General features: G+C 39.0%; 1 protein-coding gene across 6 annotated transcripts in view; it reads right to left on the reverse strand.

The window, feature by feature from the left end:
- Positions 1-15,027, reverse strand: part of LRRC28 (leucine rich repeat containing 28) — a 47,755-nt gene that overhangs the window by 9,865 nt on the left and 22,863 nt on the right. For 4 of the 6 annotated variants that reach the window (XM_048955902.1, XM_048955900.1, XM_048955906.1 and 1 more), the window contains one exon: positions 5,636-5,842. The exons of 1 other annotated variant lie outside the window; for it this stretch is intronic. In XM_048955902.1, the coding sequence (XP_048811859.1) occupies positions 5,636-5,842 (207 nt within the window). Of the gene's footprint in view, positions 1-5,635; positions 5,843-7,982; positions 9,570-15,027 lie in introns of those variants that run through there. One more of the 6 variants, XM_048955905.1, reaches the window with a different exon arrangement.

A 15,027-nucleotide genomic window follows, 5' to 3' on the forward strand; every position in this document is an offset into this window, starting at 1 on the left:
AGAAGCAAGCAGGCCATATTTAAGCAGTACTTTCATGAACTATAAGTATGTTAATATTCCCAGATATAACCATATAGGTATGGAATGATTTTACTCTTGTTTAGCAAGTGGAAAAAACAGCAAAAGGAGAAAATTTAGGTTTCTAGGAATAATTCTCAGAAGGAATAGTTTTTCTTATCAGCAAGGTCCATTCAGTCTGCTATCAAAAGAAGTGAAAAACCAAAGTAAGAGGAATAGCTTTTTTTTTTTTTATGAAGAGAGTTTTGAACTGGTAAAGCTGACACGTAGGATCATCTTGGCAGTCCATTTCATCTGTAGCTCCTATGCCGTTCAGCGCACCAGGTTAGGAAGAGACATGCATTTAACACAGACCAAGCAAGAAGGTGTCAAACATCTGAGAGCATTTGTGCTACGGAGGAGATAACTGCAACCCAAACAAACTGCATTACGAAAAGCCATGCATATATTTCTCGACTTCTTAAACTTTCATGAGCACGTTATAGAAACTAAGCAAGATAAACAAGCCTTGTAGCTGAATCAGCTACATTGAAAGCTCTAGTAGCATCGACTCGTTCGACTTCCCATCCTTGCCAACTGGCAATTACCTTGATTAGCAAGAAATAAAAATGAATATAGCTTCCGCCCCTTTTGAAACAGCAGCCAAGATCAGAAGAAAAATTTAAGCCATTTTCATACACGGTATCTCTGTTCAGCTATTCTGTTTGCAATAGTGATCTTTCATCGTCGTTCCTTACCGTACTAAGTAATACAAGCCCATTTTTATCACAGAACAGTTTCACTTTCACTTAGAGCTTTGGGTACCACCTTACAGACATAAAGCAAATGACATCTGAAACGATTTCCCCATACATTTGGCCATCTTAAAATACACCAAATGTCTTCAGCTGTCACCCACTTGACTAGCAGCTGTAAGTATCAGAAACCTTAAAGGCTTGAGCTGAGGAGCTTCAAAGAGTGCCACATCATCAAATCTTCAGTCTAAGGAAGAAGAACTGATACCCACAGAAAACTAGTATGTTCTGTTTCTGAGAACATTAACATAGAAAACTTGACTTCTGTTTCTTTTAATATAGGCTCTTACACTGCACTCTACAGAGGTTTTGCAACAGGTTTCAGGAACCATAACTGGGGCTTTGCTCAAATCAGAGTAACTGGACATCAGGGAACATTTTTACCCATCATGTGCTTCTTTGACCCCATCCCAAAGATGCTCTAGTTCCAAGAACTATCTCCTGCACCTGTCAACTGTCCTGCCCTAAGAAAGAAGTACAAATACCTCTGCTGACTGATTAGCACTGCTGTGCGATGCTGCTGCGCACCGTTAAGAGTTAACACCTCAAAAAAGATGGGGTATTTTGCCTCAGTATGGCAGGGCTGAAAATAGTTTAACAAAGTTCTGGGGTATTTTTAGATGAAACAAAAACATCACTATCCTACAATGAAGGAAAATACTGCAGTACCAAAGAACTAACACTGCAAAGTACTGTCACGGTGGAAGAGAATTACTCAGTAAAACTGAACACAAATAGCACGGGGCACTGAAAGCTGAGGGATCCTCATGCTGCAGAGACCAATCTGGTGAAGAAGAGCAGAAAACTACAGGTTGCTGGGGCAGCTTGAACGTGATACTGTTTAACTCATTAATTTAGAGAATGGAAGAAAATTTTAAAAGAGGGCTCATCTTGCTCATTTCCACACAGATGTATGCAAATGGGCTGGAAATCAAGCAAGTCAAAAAAAGCCCTAAAGCTGTTCTTTTCATACGCATTTAGGGGTGGGGACTTAGGCTGCATCTCATCTCTTTCCTCCGTCTTTATCTTATGCTATGTTTAGATTCTAAGTTCTAAGCTGACTGCATTTCCTAGGTAATTAAAGCAAATTTTTGGACGTTAGACAGAATATCTCAGTAGGAAAAATTCTATTCCCAAAGCCAAATAGCCTTTAACTATAAGTGTTCCTTTGATATAGTTTCTTCGCATTAAATAACCAAGCATTTTCCAGTCCCAAAAAGATGTTTTTTCAAGTCTCAAACACTATCCACAAAGCTTAAATTTAAATAAAACATCACTTTAAAAAGCTCTTTGTATCCCATCTCATCTCCACTAATCTTTATGTCTTTTATCAGTCAACCAATATTGTTAAAAATCGTCTAGAAAACAGTCTGCAAGAACTTGGTGAAATAAGGAAGCTGTCCATCTATGAAAAGGCTAAGGCTACAAAGAAGGTTTTTATGTGGCTTTTGCAAGCACTGTACTGTCTAAAACACTTCCACTTTCCTCCTTCCAGGCTCCCAGATCAAAGACATCTCTCCCAGAAATGACCCAGTGCCATGAGTCCTGAACAAACCCCAATTCTATTTTTTTTCCTTTATTTTTTTTTTTCTTGTCTTAACCTCAGGGCCCTGGCATATGCATTCCACATGGCTGAAGATGGAACAATAGCTCTTGTGTGTCTGCACTGATGCTCTTTTAACCATACTGCGAGGGCAAGGACACAAAAGCAGTATATACTGAGGTAGAATAAGACCTTTGTTTACTGTGCACTGATAATTACTAGACCCATTTTCTAAACAAAATGTGCACATAAACCCCTAATAAAGTGATATAACACTGAGTATTTGCTGTCATAACATCCCCTGATCTGCCAGTGTATTTCAGAATTTATGGCCTATTTTAATTATATTTGTACTCTATTGCATAAATCAATTTTACTTTTGCAGTGTCATCAGATTCAAATTTCTGCTTCCAGCAGAATTTGTTTTCAGGCATTGCAGCATTTGCTAGCAGTAAAATTTTTGAGTTAGCTTTCTATCAAAGAGTAATTTTGATTATGAGATCGATGTAAAGGGATCGGAGGTGCTATCTGCCATTCAAGAACAGAATTCCTAAGACCACTTACTGAGCAGCACAAAAGCCAGTGACAAGAAAATAAAAAGCAATTACATAGAGCTGGCCAGAATGCAGTTTCCAGCTCAGCTTACACACCTCCGATTTGGGCATTTGTAGAAATTCATCAGGAAGGCCCAAACATTCAGATCCACACACTTGTTTCTTGGAACACAAACCAACACAAAAAAAATAAAACTACCAGCATATCCAAACATTAGATGTATCCTGCACAACAAATGACTAACTCAGCATTACTTACCTACCTGCTTGTTTCCCTACCAGTTAGAACAGTCAGAGTGGTGTAAGCTATTACTGAATTCAGCAAAACTGAAAAATATCAGAATTTTTTTCTTAAGATGCACGTGCCCTCAAGCTCATGTGTGACTGTTACCACCTCAAAGAATGCACAGACCAAAATCCTGCACAGTATCTATCCAGCAGTGCAGTCACAGTGCTACTGCCAGAATCCATCTGACACTATCAGTCTAGGAACAGGAAAATGCCAGCTTGCACTACGCCTAGCAGGAGCCGTACAGGCAGCAACAAGGGACACATTTAGCTGGGGAAGAATGGGTACCTTGCCACATTTCATGTCAGCCACCATATGAAATAAAGTAGATCACACTTGAAAAAGTTTTAAGCCACACGTTCCAAGCATGAACATTTCTTCTACCACAGACGTGCCTCTTAAAAAAGCAAAAAAAACAACAACATTCTTTAGAGGTGTGTAAGATGGCTGCCTTCCTACTCAACTCCCTCACAGAAAAACAACTGTAAGATGATTACTGCTCAAATATCACTTCTCTTTTTTCTGCAGTATCTTTCACTGTTAATCCTCCCTGGCCATCGGCACCACTAATGGAGAAGTTAGATATAAATACACAAAAATTAGCCAGCATGTGCAGCTCACAGAAACACGCTCCAATTGTGGCTTAACTTCAGTAACACTCTAACATTCCGTGTAGTCCAGCACACCAAGGAAAACACTTTCCCATACAGCAGAAAATAGATTTAATTGTGCTTTTCAATGCACTCTATTTGATGCCATCACATCTCGACTGCTCTGAAGCCTTCTGATTCTTCACCAAGGATTAAGCATTTACGTTTATGCTGGGCTGCTTTTCCTCTGAACTCTAGGATTTATGATTCAGTTTCGTATTCACAGATAGCAAATTATCTCCAAATGTTCACCAGTGAGTCACTATTAAGAACTACTGAACAAGGTCAATTGACAGTCTTTGATGTTTCCCATTATTTTAAAAGTTCCCTCAGAATGTTTTGAATTTGAGTCTAAAAATAAAGAAAAAAAAAAAAAGGTGTATCATTATATTACAGATTTATTTCCTCCTTTTGAACTTAAAACACGTGAGTAGATCTGTGGCTCATGCAGGTCACAGCTCACTCCTAGATAAGCTACCAGAGCAGAGGCAGAGAAAACTTCCACCCTTAAATATTTCACATCTTCTCTTACTGAGCATCATCTTATTTTTGAAAAATTAAAAATATTCCACTGCTCTCTCATGAAATGGAGCTAGGAATATTTGCCAAACTGAGGCTCGCTACTTTGCTTGTTTCAGATGGTACTGTGAAGTCTGGATGATGCATCCTGGAACTCATTTTCTCATTTATATAATGACATATGTTGGGACATAACTGAAACACCATGTCTGGAGACATTATTTGCACTTGTCAGTAATATGAACTAAGGTGTTAAAAAAAATAATCAGACTATCAGCTGCTTTAAAGACTGAATTGCTAGTATTGAAAAAATTAAGTTAAACCCACACAGTTTCATTAATTTAGAAATAAAAGCATCCCATGTTTAGTCACCTTCATTTTCATCTTCTTTTCAATGTTATTATGGTCACTTCATCTGCATCTAATTAACCAACCTCTAAGAGTATTCTAGAAAAAAAAATCTACTACTGGCTATTGAGCTGGCACAGTAAATCTGCATGCACATCTGCATTTCAGCAGAGATTAGCCTACCGACACATGGAAGATGTCTCGCTTTTCATGGACAAAATATGCAGTCCACCCTTCCTGCAGTCACAGTGACTTCCCACAACACAAAACCACTCGGTCACCACACCTCCTGCTCATGAAGGCCTGCCTCTACACTTCCAAGCTTAGAAAGGGTTGAAGAGAAAGCAGATGAAGTTCTTCTTGTGCGTCTGCTGTGAAAGTTTTGATGGATGCCTATACACCACACAAACTAAATCTTAGCTAGACTATTCAGTACTGACATTCCTACCAATGAAAAAAGTCACTTATATGGATTTACTGGGATTCCACAGCACGTTTCCAACTCTAGCTGAAGAATCTTACTTAAATACCAGATCCAGCAAACAGAAGCATGTCATTACCTAAAGTGGTGGAACTTAGATTACTCAGTACTATATTTAAACAAGACATCATTTAAACTTTTTCCCCCATCTGGGAAAATGGCTAAAAATAAAGCAGATTTGATAGATGACCTACGGCTCGAAAGCAAATACGAAACCTCAACCTGTATTTTTTTCATTTATTAATATATTTTCCAACAATTTGATCACTGTAGTACTCCGTACAGAGTTTGAAGGGATCAGAATGGATTGAAAAATCACCTGCTGCCTTTTTTTTTTTTTTTTTTTTTTTTTTTCTTTTTTTTGAGGAGGAGGAGGAAGCAAATTTGTTTCCCCATCTATTCTCTAACCCACCCCGGCCCAGTGAAAGCAGTGACTCACCAAGAGGCAGAAATGCAAGGCGGTTCCCAGCCATGGAGAGCTCATTGAGGCTTGGAAGCTGGCACAGATGGCGGGGAACATACCACAGGTGGTTCCGGTCTGCAGTCAAGTACTGCAGTGAGAGGCACATATGCAGCCTTTCAGGTAAGGTTATCAAGCGATTGGTTGAAATATCCAGTGTTTGCAGCTCCCTCAGATCTCCAACCTCTACAATCCAAAGAGGAAGTGTTGAGATACGTTAACGTAATTGTTTTCATAAGCAAGACCAGAAAAATGCTCGCTTAAATCAAAAACAAAGGTCAGCTGTTTGCTGTCCTCTTTTTCCCCAGAAAATACAGTTCTAAGAATCCGCGTTCAGAAACAGTGCTAACTACCCCTATCACCACAGTCCTTCAAGATCTTTCTGATAAGCAACAGCAATGTGAGCTCTCTCAATACAGTGCATTCCTAAACCGTTGCTTACTATTAACACCACCAAGCAGTACCTGGGTAAACAAGAACAAAGCCAAAAAAATAAAAAATATAAATTCTGTTACATAACTTGTAGTATCCAAGGGATTTTCGCACGACCCCAGATTCATGCTCAAATTAATATTACATAATTTTAACATCTAAGGATGCAACTTCGGTATCAACCTTACTTGTTATGTTGCAAGAAGATATTACAGTAAACTACAAGTGATAATTGCAGTAACTACAGTTTCTAGAAGCTTTCCCCTCAGCATTTTAACAATCTGGTTAATATCTTTAGGAGAAGTAGTCTACTTTGCATTTTATATAATGCTGTGGGCCTTCTACTGCAGATAACAAATGAAGATTTTCCAAGACAGCGAGATGCAACCAACCAAGTAGCCTCACTCATGCACCACCATCATTTCCTTGCCTCTGGCCTTTGGTACCAGGGTTCCCTCCTTTAAGGACAGACTGAGCAACACGTTAAGCAGCTCCATTGGTGTGCTACTTGATCAGGTACTGACTCCTTTACAGTTACTCTATAAATTAGGTAATTCTATCCACTGTTTGTCCCCAAACATGGGGAAACTTTTGCTTTCTTTGTAGACACCGCAATGGAACTAACTCACTGAGCTCTCACAGTTCTCATGATAATTCACAGCAGAACCAGATTTTCTTTACCTTCAGCTGAATGAAATCAGTTCTCACATCTGGTAACTTCTAAACAAGGTTCACCAGAATTTTCTAGGCTGGAAACAGCAAGCAACCTACACAATCCACAGTCAAAACAACCTGCATGATTTACAGACCTACCACTGGTTATTTATTGTTTTTTTTTTGGTTTTTTTTTTTTCTTTTTTGGTTTTTTTTGTTTGTTTTTAGAGAAAATAAATAGGACGATACTGTTAAAGCTCAGGAGAATCTGCTGTGCCCTTCAGCTCCCTCTGCAGCAGGAGCTAGAAAATCCGCTATTCCCTGAGCATCTTGTGTGCTACATACTAAGCAATAAACACAACACTGGGTTAATTTCAAGCTGTCTGCTATGCAATGGGAGAAACTGCAAGTCTTAAGTTGACCTTGGGAAAAACTGCCAGAATTTTACTTTTAAGACTAGAAACATGATAAAGAAAAAAAAAAAAAGGTAAATATAATGCAATTATTAGCAATTCTCAGAAAAACAGTAATCAATGTTTGTGCGTGCACTTACAAAGAGCTGCTGTCTGCTGCAAAAAAACCTAGCATTAACTACAATAAAGAATTAACAACAAAGTACACGAATCCTCTCATAAGAAAACTGACAAACTGCAGCTTGCACAGCTGCCATTTTTCAGACCTCTCACAGTTTCAATTTTAGCAGCAACCGTAAGCTTTCTTAAAGTTTTTGTGTGTTTGTTTTACTATAAGACTGAATAGCAAAAGCACAGTGACATCTAAATAGCAAAAGACTGCTACACTAGAGAACTACAGTAGGGCAGTCTAATTTTTAAAGAGTTTTATATTCATCTCAAAAAAAAAAAAAAGACATGCTTTAAAATAGTGACAGGAAGAGAGCCACCTACATTCAGCCAAACCACTGACCACATGCAGTCAATAATAGGCCCAGCTATTTTCATACACTAACCTTTTTCTCCACCACTAAAAACAGTTTTCTAATTCAGTTTCAGTCCAAAATCCCATAAATGTTACGGATGGCAAAACTGGCAGAATTTCAAAGGCATTGCTGGAATGATATGTTTCAAATCTAAGAGGAAATAAAAGTATTCTCACTTTATCCTTCATCCAAAAAACACATACTTGTCCAAAACTTCATCCTCTCTACCTTAATCTTCCAATGCATACCAGATGTAAACATCCACTTTCAACCTATAGTGCCATATGTTACAGAAACACTCACCAACTCATGAAGTTAAGAAGTGAGCCAAACCATTTAAAGGACCATCAGATGAAACTCCCAGACTCCCCACCATAGTGCTGAACGCTCATGTTGAAGAACACGCTCAGACATTTACTAATGGCAATAAGCTGGTTTCAATCCAAAGCAAAGGAAAACAAAGAATAATAACAAAATATAAACAGTCCATTAGTAAGTTTTTCAAGCTTTCAGTTACTATTACCCACACTTTAGAAAAAAAACACACCACAAACACTGAAAGGTATTTTATCTGACAAGAACACTGGAAGGCCTACAAACCTCTCTTGCCATCACCTTATCAAGTACTACAACAACATTTATGATGGGGAGGCTTTGGAAATTTTAGGCAGATTCAGAAAACAGCTATTCCTAAATTAAAAGAGCCAACAGGGAAGGGACTTAACTGTGAGATGAGATTTCTACTGGTTAAGAAATGGACAAATGCACATCACCATTATGCCATATTCAGGAGTTCTGTCACATTTAAACGGAACTCAAATGTGTAAATTTGAATTTGTATTAGCTCTAGCATGAAGTTTAAGGCTATTAAAGTCAACAAGGCAGCACTCTGAGCCCTGTTCTGACATCAGGAGCTCAAAGAAATCCCCGGCAGCTCTTTTGAACTCTTAACTGAGGACTCCTCAGATTGGTGAAGGCACACCAAGGCCCAGCCCCAAGTTCCAGCGCTGATCTTGGACCCAAGACTTCAGCTGTGTCCATCTGCACAGATTAATGCCTTCACATACTGTTGGGCAATTCTGTGGCTCAGCCATATGGTACAAACATGCTCATGGGGTGCTGTGCACCAAGTAGCTGACAGCCTGTAAATTCACATACTGCCTTACCTCACAGGAACTTATACATAGGCTTATAGCCAAAGTCCTGCCTACAGCCTTCTGAACGTGATTTCAATGACACCGATGTACATATGAATATTTCAGACTATCCTAAAACTGCCAGCACTCCAGTAATTAATTCAGCCTTTTCATCCTTATAATGTGGAGACTCAGAAGTGATAACTGCAGCTCCAAAAAGCAGGCTTTGCAGTCATTGCAATAGCTTTCCCAGCCATTTGGAGAAAGGGACAAGTATACTGGCCTCTAACACGTGCATTTTCAAAAGAAAAGCTACCCAATAAGTTTGTCTCTCAACACTGGGAGAGAAAAGAGATATCAGAATACTTTCTCCAAAAAAGAAGCAAATCTTGCAAAGATTTTCAGAAAATTTCCAAAAATCACTGAACTTCTATCAAAAAGCATTTGCATTAACACATCCAACAAAAGGGGGAAAAAAAACAAACTGGCTCAGGTGGTCTAAATGCCAATTTTTAAAACCATTTCCCATGGTTTAATCCAAAGAAGAGCCCATCTGTAACAGCCTATGCAGCACAAGTGCTGCCAAAGGCAATTCAAACCTCCTCAGCCTTCTGTCTTGAAATCTGAAGAGCAATCCCACCTCTTGTCTGATGGGCCATACCACAAAATTTCATTCAGAGACAAACGAAACACAAACACAATTGAGTTTGAGTGAACAGAAGGCACAGATTTACTTGAAATCAAATGCTTTCTGAGCTTTCAATCCAAGTAAAGATAAAAAGAGGACAGGAAAGGGCTACAGACCTACCTGCATGAGTATGCACCTCAAAGCAGGATGCTAAGAGAAAGCAGAGAACCTACAAGGAATGGAAAAAGGGACTTATCAGCAAGGAGCTGTCACTTCCAGGTCAGACTGTAGAAATGAAATTAAAACTGCCAGGAGGCCAGGAAAATGGGAACTCACAGAGAAAATTAAATACAAACAAGAAGTTTCTCAATAGGAAAGAGCAAGAAACTGAGAATTGGTGTCAATAAGGGGTAGAAGCCAGGAAGAAATCCAAATATTAAATTAGCTTTTTGCATCACTTTTTTCCTGTAAGAATAGTGCTGCATATGAGGAGAAAGACTGAATACCTCACGGGAAAGAAGACAAAGCACTGAAAATTACCACATCCACTGCTAGAATGAAATGAATCTACTTCGAAAATTTCCATCACAGAACACTAAAAAAAAAATGAGTTACATATCAGAACTGCAAGCTCAGGATCAGGGATTCGCCATGAATAAAACATTTCCTTGGATAGTAGCCTAAGTCTGGACACCACACATAGTGCCTGTGTTCAGTTAACGTGACTTCGTGCTCTTTATTATCTTACGTTAAGGGGAAAGAGCAACCAGGAATAACCAGTGACTGCAAGACAAGAAGAATGAAAATGCAACCTTGATCATTCCAAATGTAAATCAAATTATACTAGCTTATCTTTCTCTGATGAAATTCCTTAGTTAACACATGGGTGTTATATCTCACAGCAAACAACTGGCATGGAAAAATACTACCAGTGGCGATATTCCTCGAGGGCTTACTTTGTTTAGAACTTCTATTTTCTGCCATGGTAAAAATAATTGTTAGGTTTGCTTCGGTGACAACATAAGCATTTCAAATATTGCTAACATGACTGAGAATCCAATTACTATATAGAAAGAAAAGCAAGAGCATTTAGACTTCAGTGACTGAAATGGAATGAAGAATATCTGCTTGGAACAATGGCAGAAGAGAGGGACTGGTTGTGCTGGTTCACAGGTTACAAGTCAGCACTGAAAATAACTAACGCAATTTCTTGGTCTAGCCAAATCATCAGGAACAAACAAGTACATTAACACACCTTCATGCTGTTAGCAGTGATGGTCCTGCTTTTATCATACAAACATTTCCATCTGGCACAGTGTTGTCTGACACCCACTGCAAACCCAGCAGCGTGTTGCTGTCCCACAGCTGCAGCCATAGTCTTTGCTATCCACCATTCAGTTAATTTCTTCCCAGCCTGTGGTACCCAAGGGAATAGAGTCTTATGTATCTGCAGAGTTAAGTGCTGTGAGGACTGGCTGTCATGTGAAGCACTGGACTTCATGCACCCAGTGGTCCCTTTATATCCTCAGGTCCAAATAGAAAGCAGTGGATTGCCTCAGGAAGGGAACAAAGTGCTCGTGGCTACCACACTTAACGTATGAAATGATAATCAACTTCCATGAACCTCAATACAATATGCATTTTCCTATCAGATGATACAAGTGAAAGACGTTTGAAGTTTCTCATACTCACAAAGCTTATTATCATCTGTTCCATTTGAGAAAAACATTTATATATCTGTGCATGCCTGTAAAATTTAAATGTGTTTCTAAGGACAGGAAACACAAGTTTAAATAACCAAGGGCTTGAGGGAAAAGATCTTTTAGATCCACTCTAGATCTTTAGTCTCAGGAGAACTTAAATAGCTTTTAAAATGGTTAAAGAAAATTAAATAGCCTATTATGTATTGCATTACATTTACTGTCCTACTAAGCAGCTCACATTTCATGGCCTATAAAAAAATGATTAAGAAAATCCTCTTGTGCTAATTGGCACTTATGACAGACCTGTGGCACCATCAAACAAGCAAGTCTGACCATAACTCAAAATTGGAATAATTAGATTTAAGGACACAGAAAGGGGGAGGTAAAAATAATTACATTTACATTTTGACACAGCTGTATGCAAAGCCTTTACCATATTATTAGTGAAAGTTTGAAAATGAACCTGTTCCTCATGACTAACAAACCTGAAGGTGACTTATTCCTCTATTTTGCTTATGCAGGCTAGTATTTGCTCTATGATTTAAGAAAAGAAGACAATGGGACCAGAAGATGTGTTGGGATGCTGCAGAAACTATTTCATGAATAGCCTGTTTTTAAACAGGGCCCTGAATGTGTTCAAACCCATAAAAATTATATGAAGAAAAGCCTCTATCCCAGCTGATTGAAACTGAATCTGTAGTTCTTAAGTAAGCCTTGGTTCCACTTCACATAAATTTCCTGACTGGAAAGAACAGAGTCAAAGTTCTTTTGTGGCACAAGTGTTTTCCTGAACGAACCTACTCATGTGAGTAACGCTCAAAGATGTTCCCAATTGTGCCTCCCCTGCCTCAGCCATTAACTGTATTGACACTTTTCAAAATCATTTCGGTAGCAGACAAAACTCAAAATAAGTGCAAAATATACACTTCTACTGCACATGCCCACATACAATCTTTTATCCAAATTGTCACTGCTAAATGTCACGCACCAATTTAGTACCAAGCCTTATTTACTTTGTACCGTCATTCACAAAAGTGGGATGAGAGGCATTCTGAAGTCTGATCGTGCAAAACAGCAACTTCAGTTCAGCAAAGTGGCTGAAAACGCATCAGGTGTGAGGGTCTCGTTAAGGCAAACTCTCCGAAAGGTCAGTGGTTTCCCACCTCTTACCACAATTAAATTTAAACTGAGAACACCAAAGTTGCCCGTTTCATATGTTCTCTCTCTCCTCAACATCAGCACTGAAGCAGCAGGCTGAGAGCACAGACCTGCAGCAGTTCTTCAGTTGTGTTCCACGTTTACCTCAATGCACAGGGCACCACACCTAAGCCCACGCAGGTGCCTGCAAACCTCTGCTGGCAGACACCCACACAGGCAGATCGATTCTCCAGCAGACATCTTCCCCAGCAGTAAGTGATAGGAGACGACACACTGTCAAGAATCCACGCAACACCAACAGAAGCAGCTACCAGAGTTAAAGCTATGCGTTTGCTCACATTATTTAAGACAGATGCCTTGCCAAATCTCCTTATATAAGATAACTACTTTTTTAAACTGTTATTCTTCAACTTGCATAAGTGCTTGTGCTTATGCTTGCAGAAACACATGTGGAATTCCACTTTATTCCATAATTTGGCAGTTTAAATGAGGATAGTTAGAACAACTCTGATCATAAATACATCAGAAATTAACACATGTGAGAACAGCCAAAAAGGATGGCAAGAGGAATAAGTAAGGGAACAGGTTAAAGAAATGAGTGAGGACTCATCCAAAATAAAGAGTGAGGGTGTGGGGGAAGCAGCTGTTTATGCACAAAGGTAACTGCGGGCCATGAAACCATCAGCCAGCTTTCCTTCCTCAGAAAACAACTTATTTTATTCCACTGTGCTCTGCCTAGCACTTTACTACTCCAAAGTGAGATCCTGTTGTTAAGCAAACATATAATAGATGCAGAATTACTATGCTAACAGTTTGCTACAGTTTTATTAAATGATGTCCCAAATTTTGGATAGAGGAGCCAATATAAACCGTGAAGAGAAAGAATGGTACTTCAGCAAGTAGGCTACATGGAAAATTCTGCTCGTTCCTTATAAAAAAAAAAGTCTCATTAAGGAAGTGATGTATTTTTGCTGCTGTTCTTCCTCTGAGCAACAGCTGTTTATTTTTTTTTTTTCTGAGTATTCCTCAGTGGTATGAACGTAAACAAATACAGTATGAATAAAGCATGACATCTTTTATGTTACTCTTGTTTTATTTCTGTCTTACTATCTTTACTGCTGCACATCACCCATAACTCACTGTGCACTCCTGTCAATACATGAAATGCAAAAAAAAAAAAAACCAAACACTTTTTGGAAAGCCTTTGTGAACAAAATAAAGAGCCAGTGCTTTGAACTGAGATGCTGATTAACAAGAGAGGGTTAGATTATGTGCAACAAACCAATCATCGCTTACAAACACAGTAAACAAATGAGGTTCCTCAGGAAGTGATTAAGGATGGCTCAGGAAGCCACACAGACACACCAATCCTAGCTCTAAGATCCAGGACAGCTTTTTCCTTTCTTTTTCAGAGGAAAAAATTCAAGACAACAGACTGGTCTCTGACAATGTAGCTCAGTACTTAGTGCTCCTAAGCCATTACTACTTTAGTGTACTACTTTAAGCCAAGCAAAGACCTGTCTGCTTTGTCTGTTGCTATCAGCTGGTTCTCTACTGCCTGGAAAAGGGCACATCTTTGTTTCTTTTCTTCGGGTTGAGATTTTTCACTGTGCTTCTCCAGGAAATAACTAAATACATAACAAAAGCTACACACACACACACATATATGCCCAGGTTAGATTTTTATCTTTCAGTGGAAAACTACTACACTGTGCAAAGCCAAATTATGCCCATTCATGGCAGACATCTAAGGAGCATCTTTCCTGAAGGTCAACTGCCTCAGTAACAGAGAAAAAAACAACTACAAATTTGGTTGGTAGAATGGAAAGGAGAAGAACAGAAGGAAATTCTTTAGCTTGGAACCACATCTACAACAGTGGAGTCACCAGATTAGTTTTTCAAAGGAACACTAATGAATGGGATTGCCTTCACTGAAGACCTATGAAAACAGAAGTTCTTTCAGTCCACTTCAGGGCAGGAACTTCAACAGACCAGTAGTTACTACAAATTGCAACAGTAATTACAGGGGAGTGACTGCTGAATATTCAGAGGAAATACTCCTATTACAATATAGGTGAAACTTCCTTAAAAGAAAGCTATGGATTCTGATGCCCTTTCCTGGTAGCAGTAACAGGAGGTTCCCCAGATCCTCCTTACTTCCCCAGCTGGTTTGTGCCCACATCTGCATCTGCAAGGCCACGCAGTAGGCTGCTCTCATGATGAGGCAACTACTGAAAAATGGTACTGACTAACAACTAGCAGTTTCTGAGATTGTTACCAAAGAAGACAACATCTGACTTCAAACAAAACAACTACAGCCATGTCCCAGTTTTCAAAATATGTGAGAAACTGCAAGCCTTATCTCAATCAGTGGACAATATCACTACTTAGTACTTCAGACTGGCACAAAATAGACAAGGCTTACAATTATACTCCAAATAAGCCCACACTTGACCATGCTTAATTTCATTCTCTTAGATAAACAAATAAGTAGTCCTAGTCCATAAAGCTCTCAAACATTAAATAATTACCAACCTGAGTATACTTGGTGTTGTTCTGCATCAGAGCTTTCAATAACGAATGACAATTTAATGCAGATTTGCACAATGCTAAGTTAAACACGGCCCCTTATTTCAAATACCACAGCAATAAAATTAAGGTAACTGAAACACAGGTATCGAACTCTGCATGTGTGACAGAAACCACAGGAAAGTTAATCTCAC

This window comes from Lagopus muta, chromosome 10 (genome assembly GCF_023343835.1).
Source record: "Lagopus muta isolate bLagMut1 chromosome 10, bLagMut1 primary, whole genome shotgun sequence".
In the NCBI taxonomy this organism is placed as follows: Eukaryota; Metazoa; Chordata; class Aves; order Galliformes; family Phasianidae; genus Lagopus; species Lagopus muta.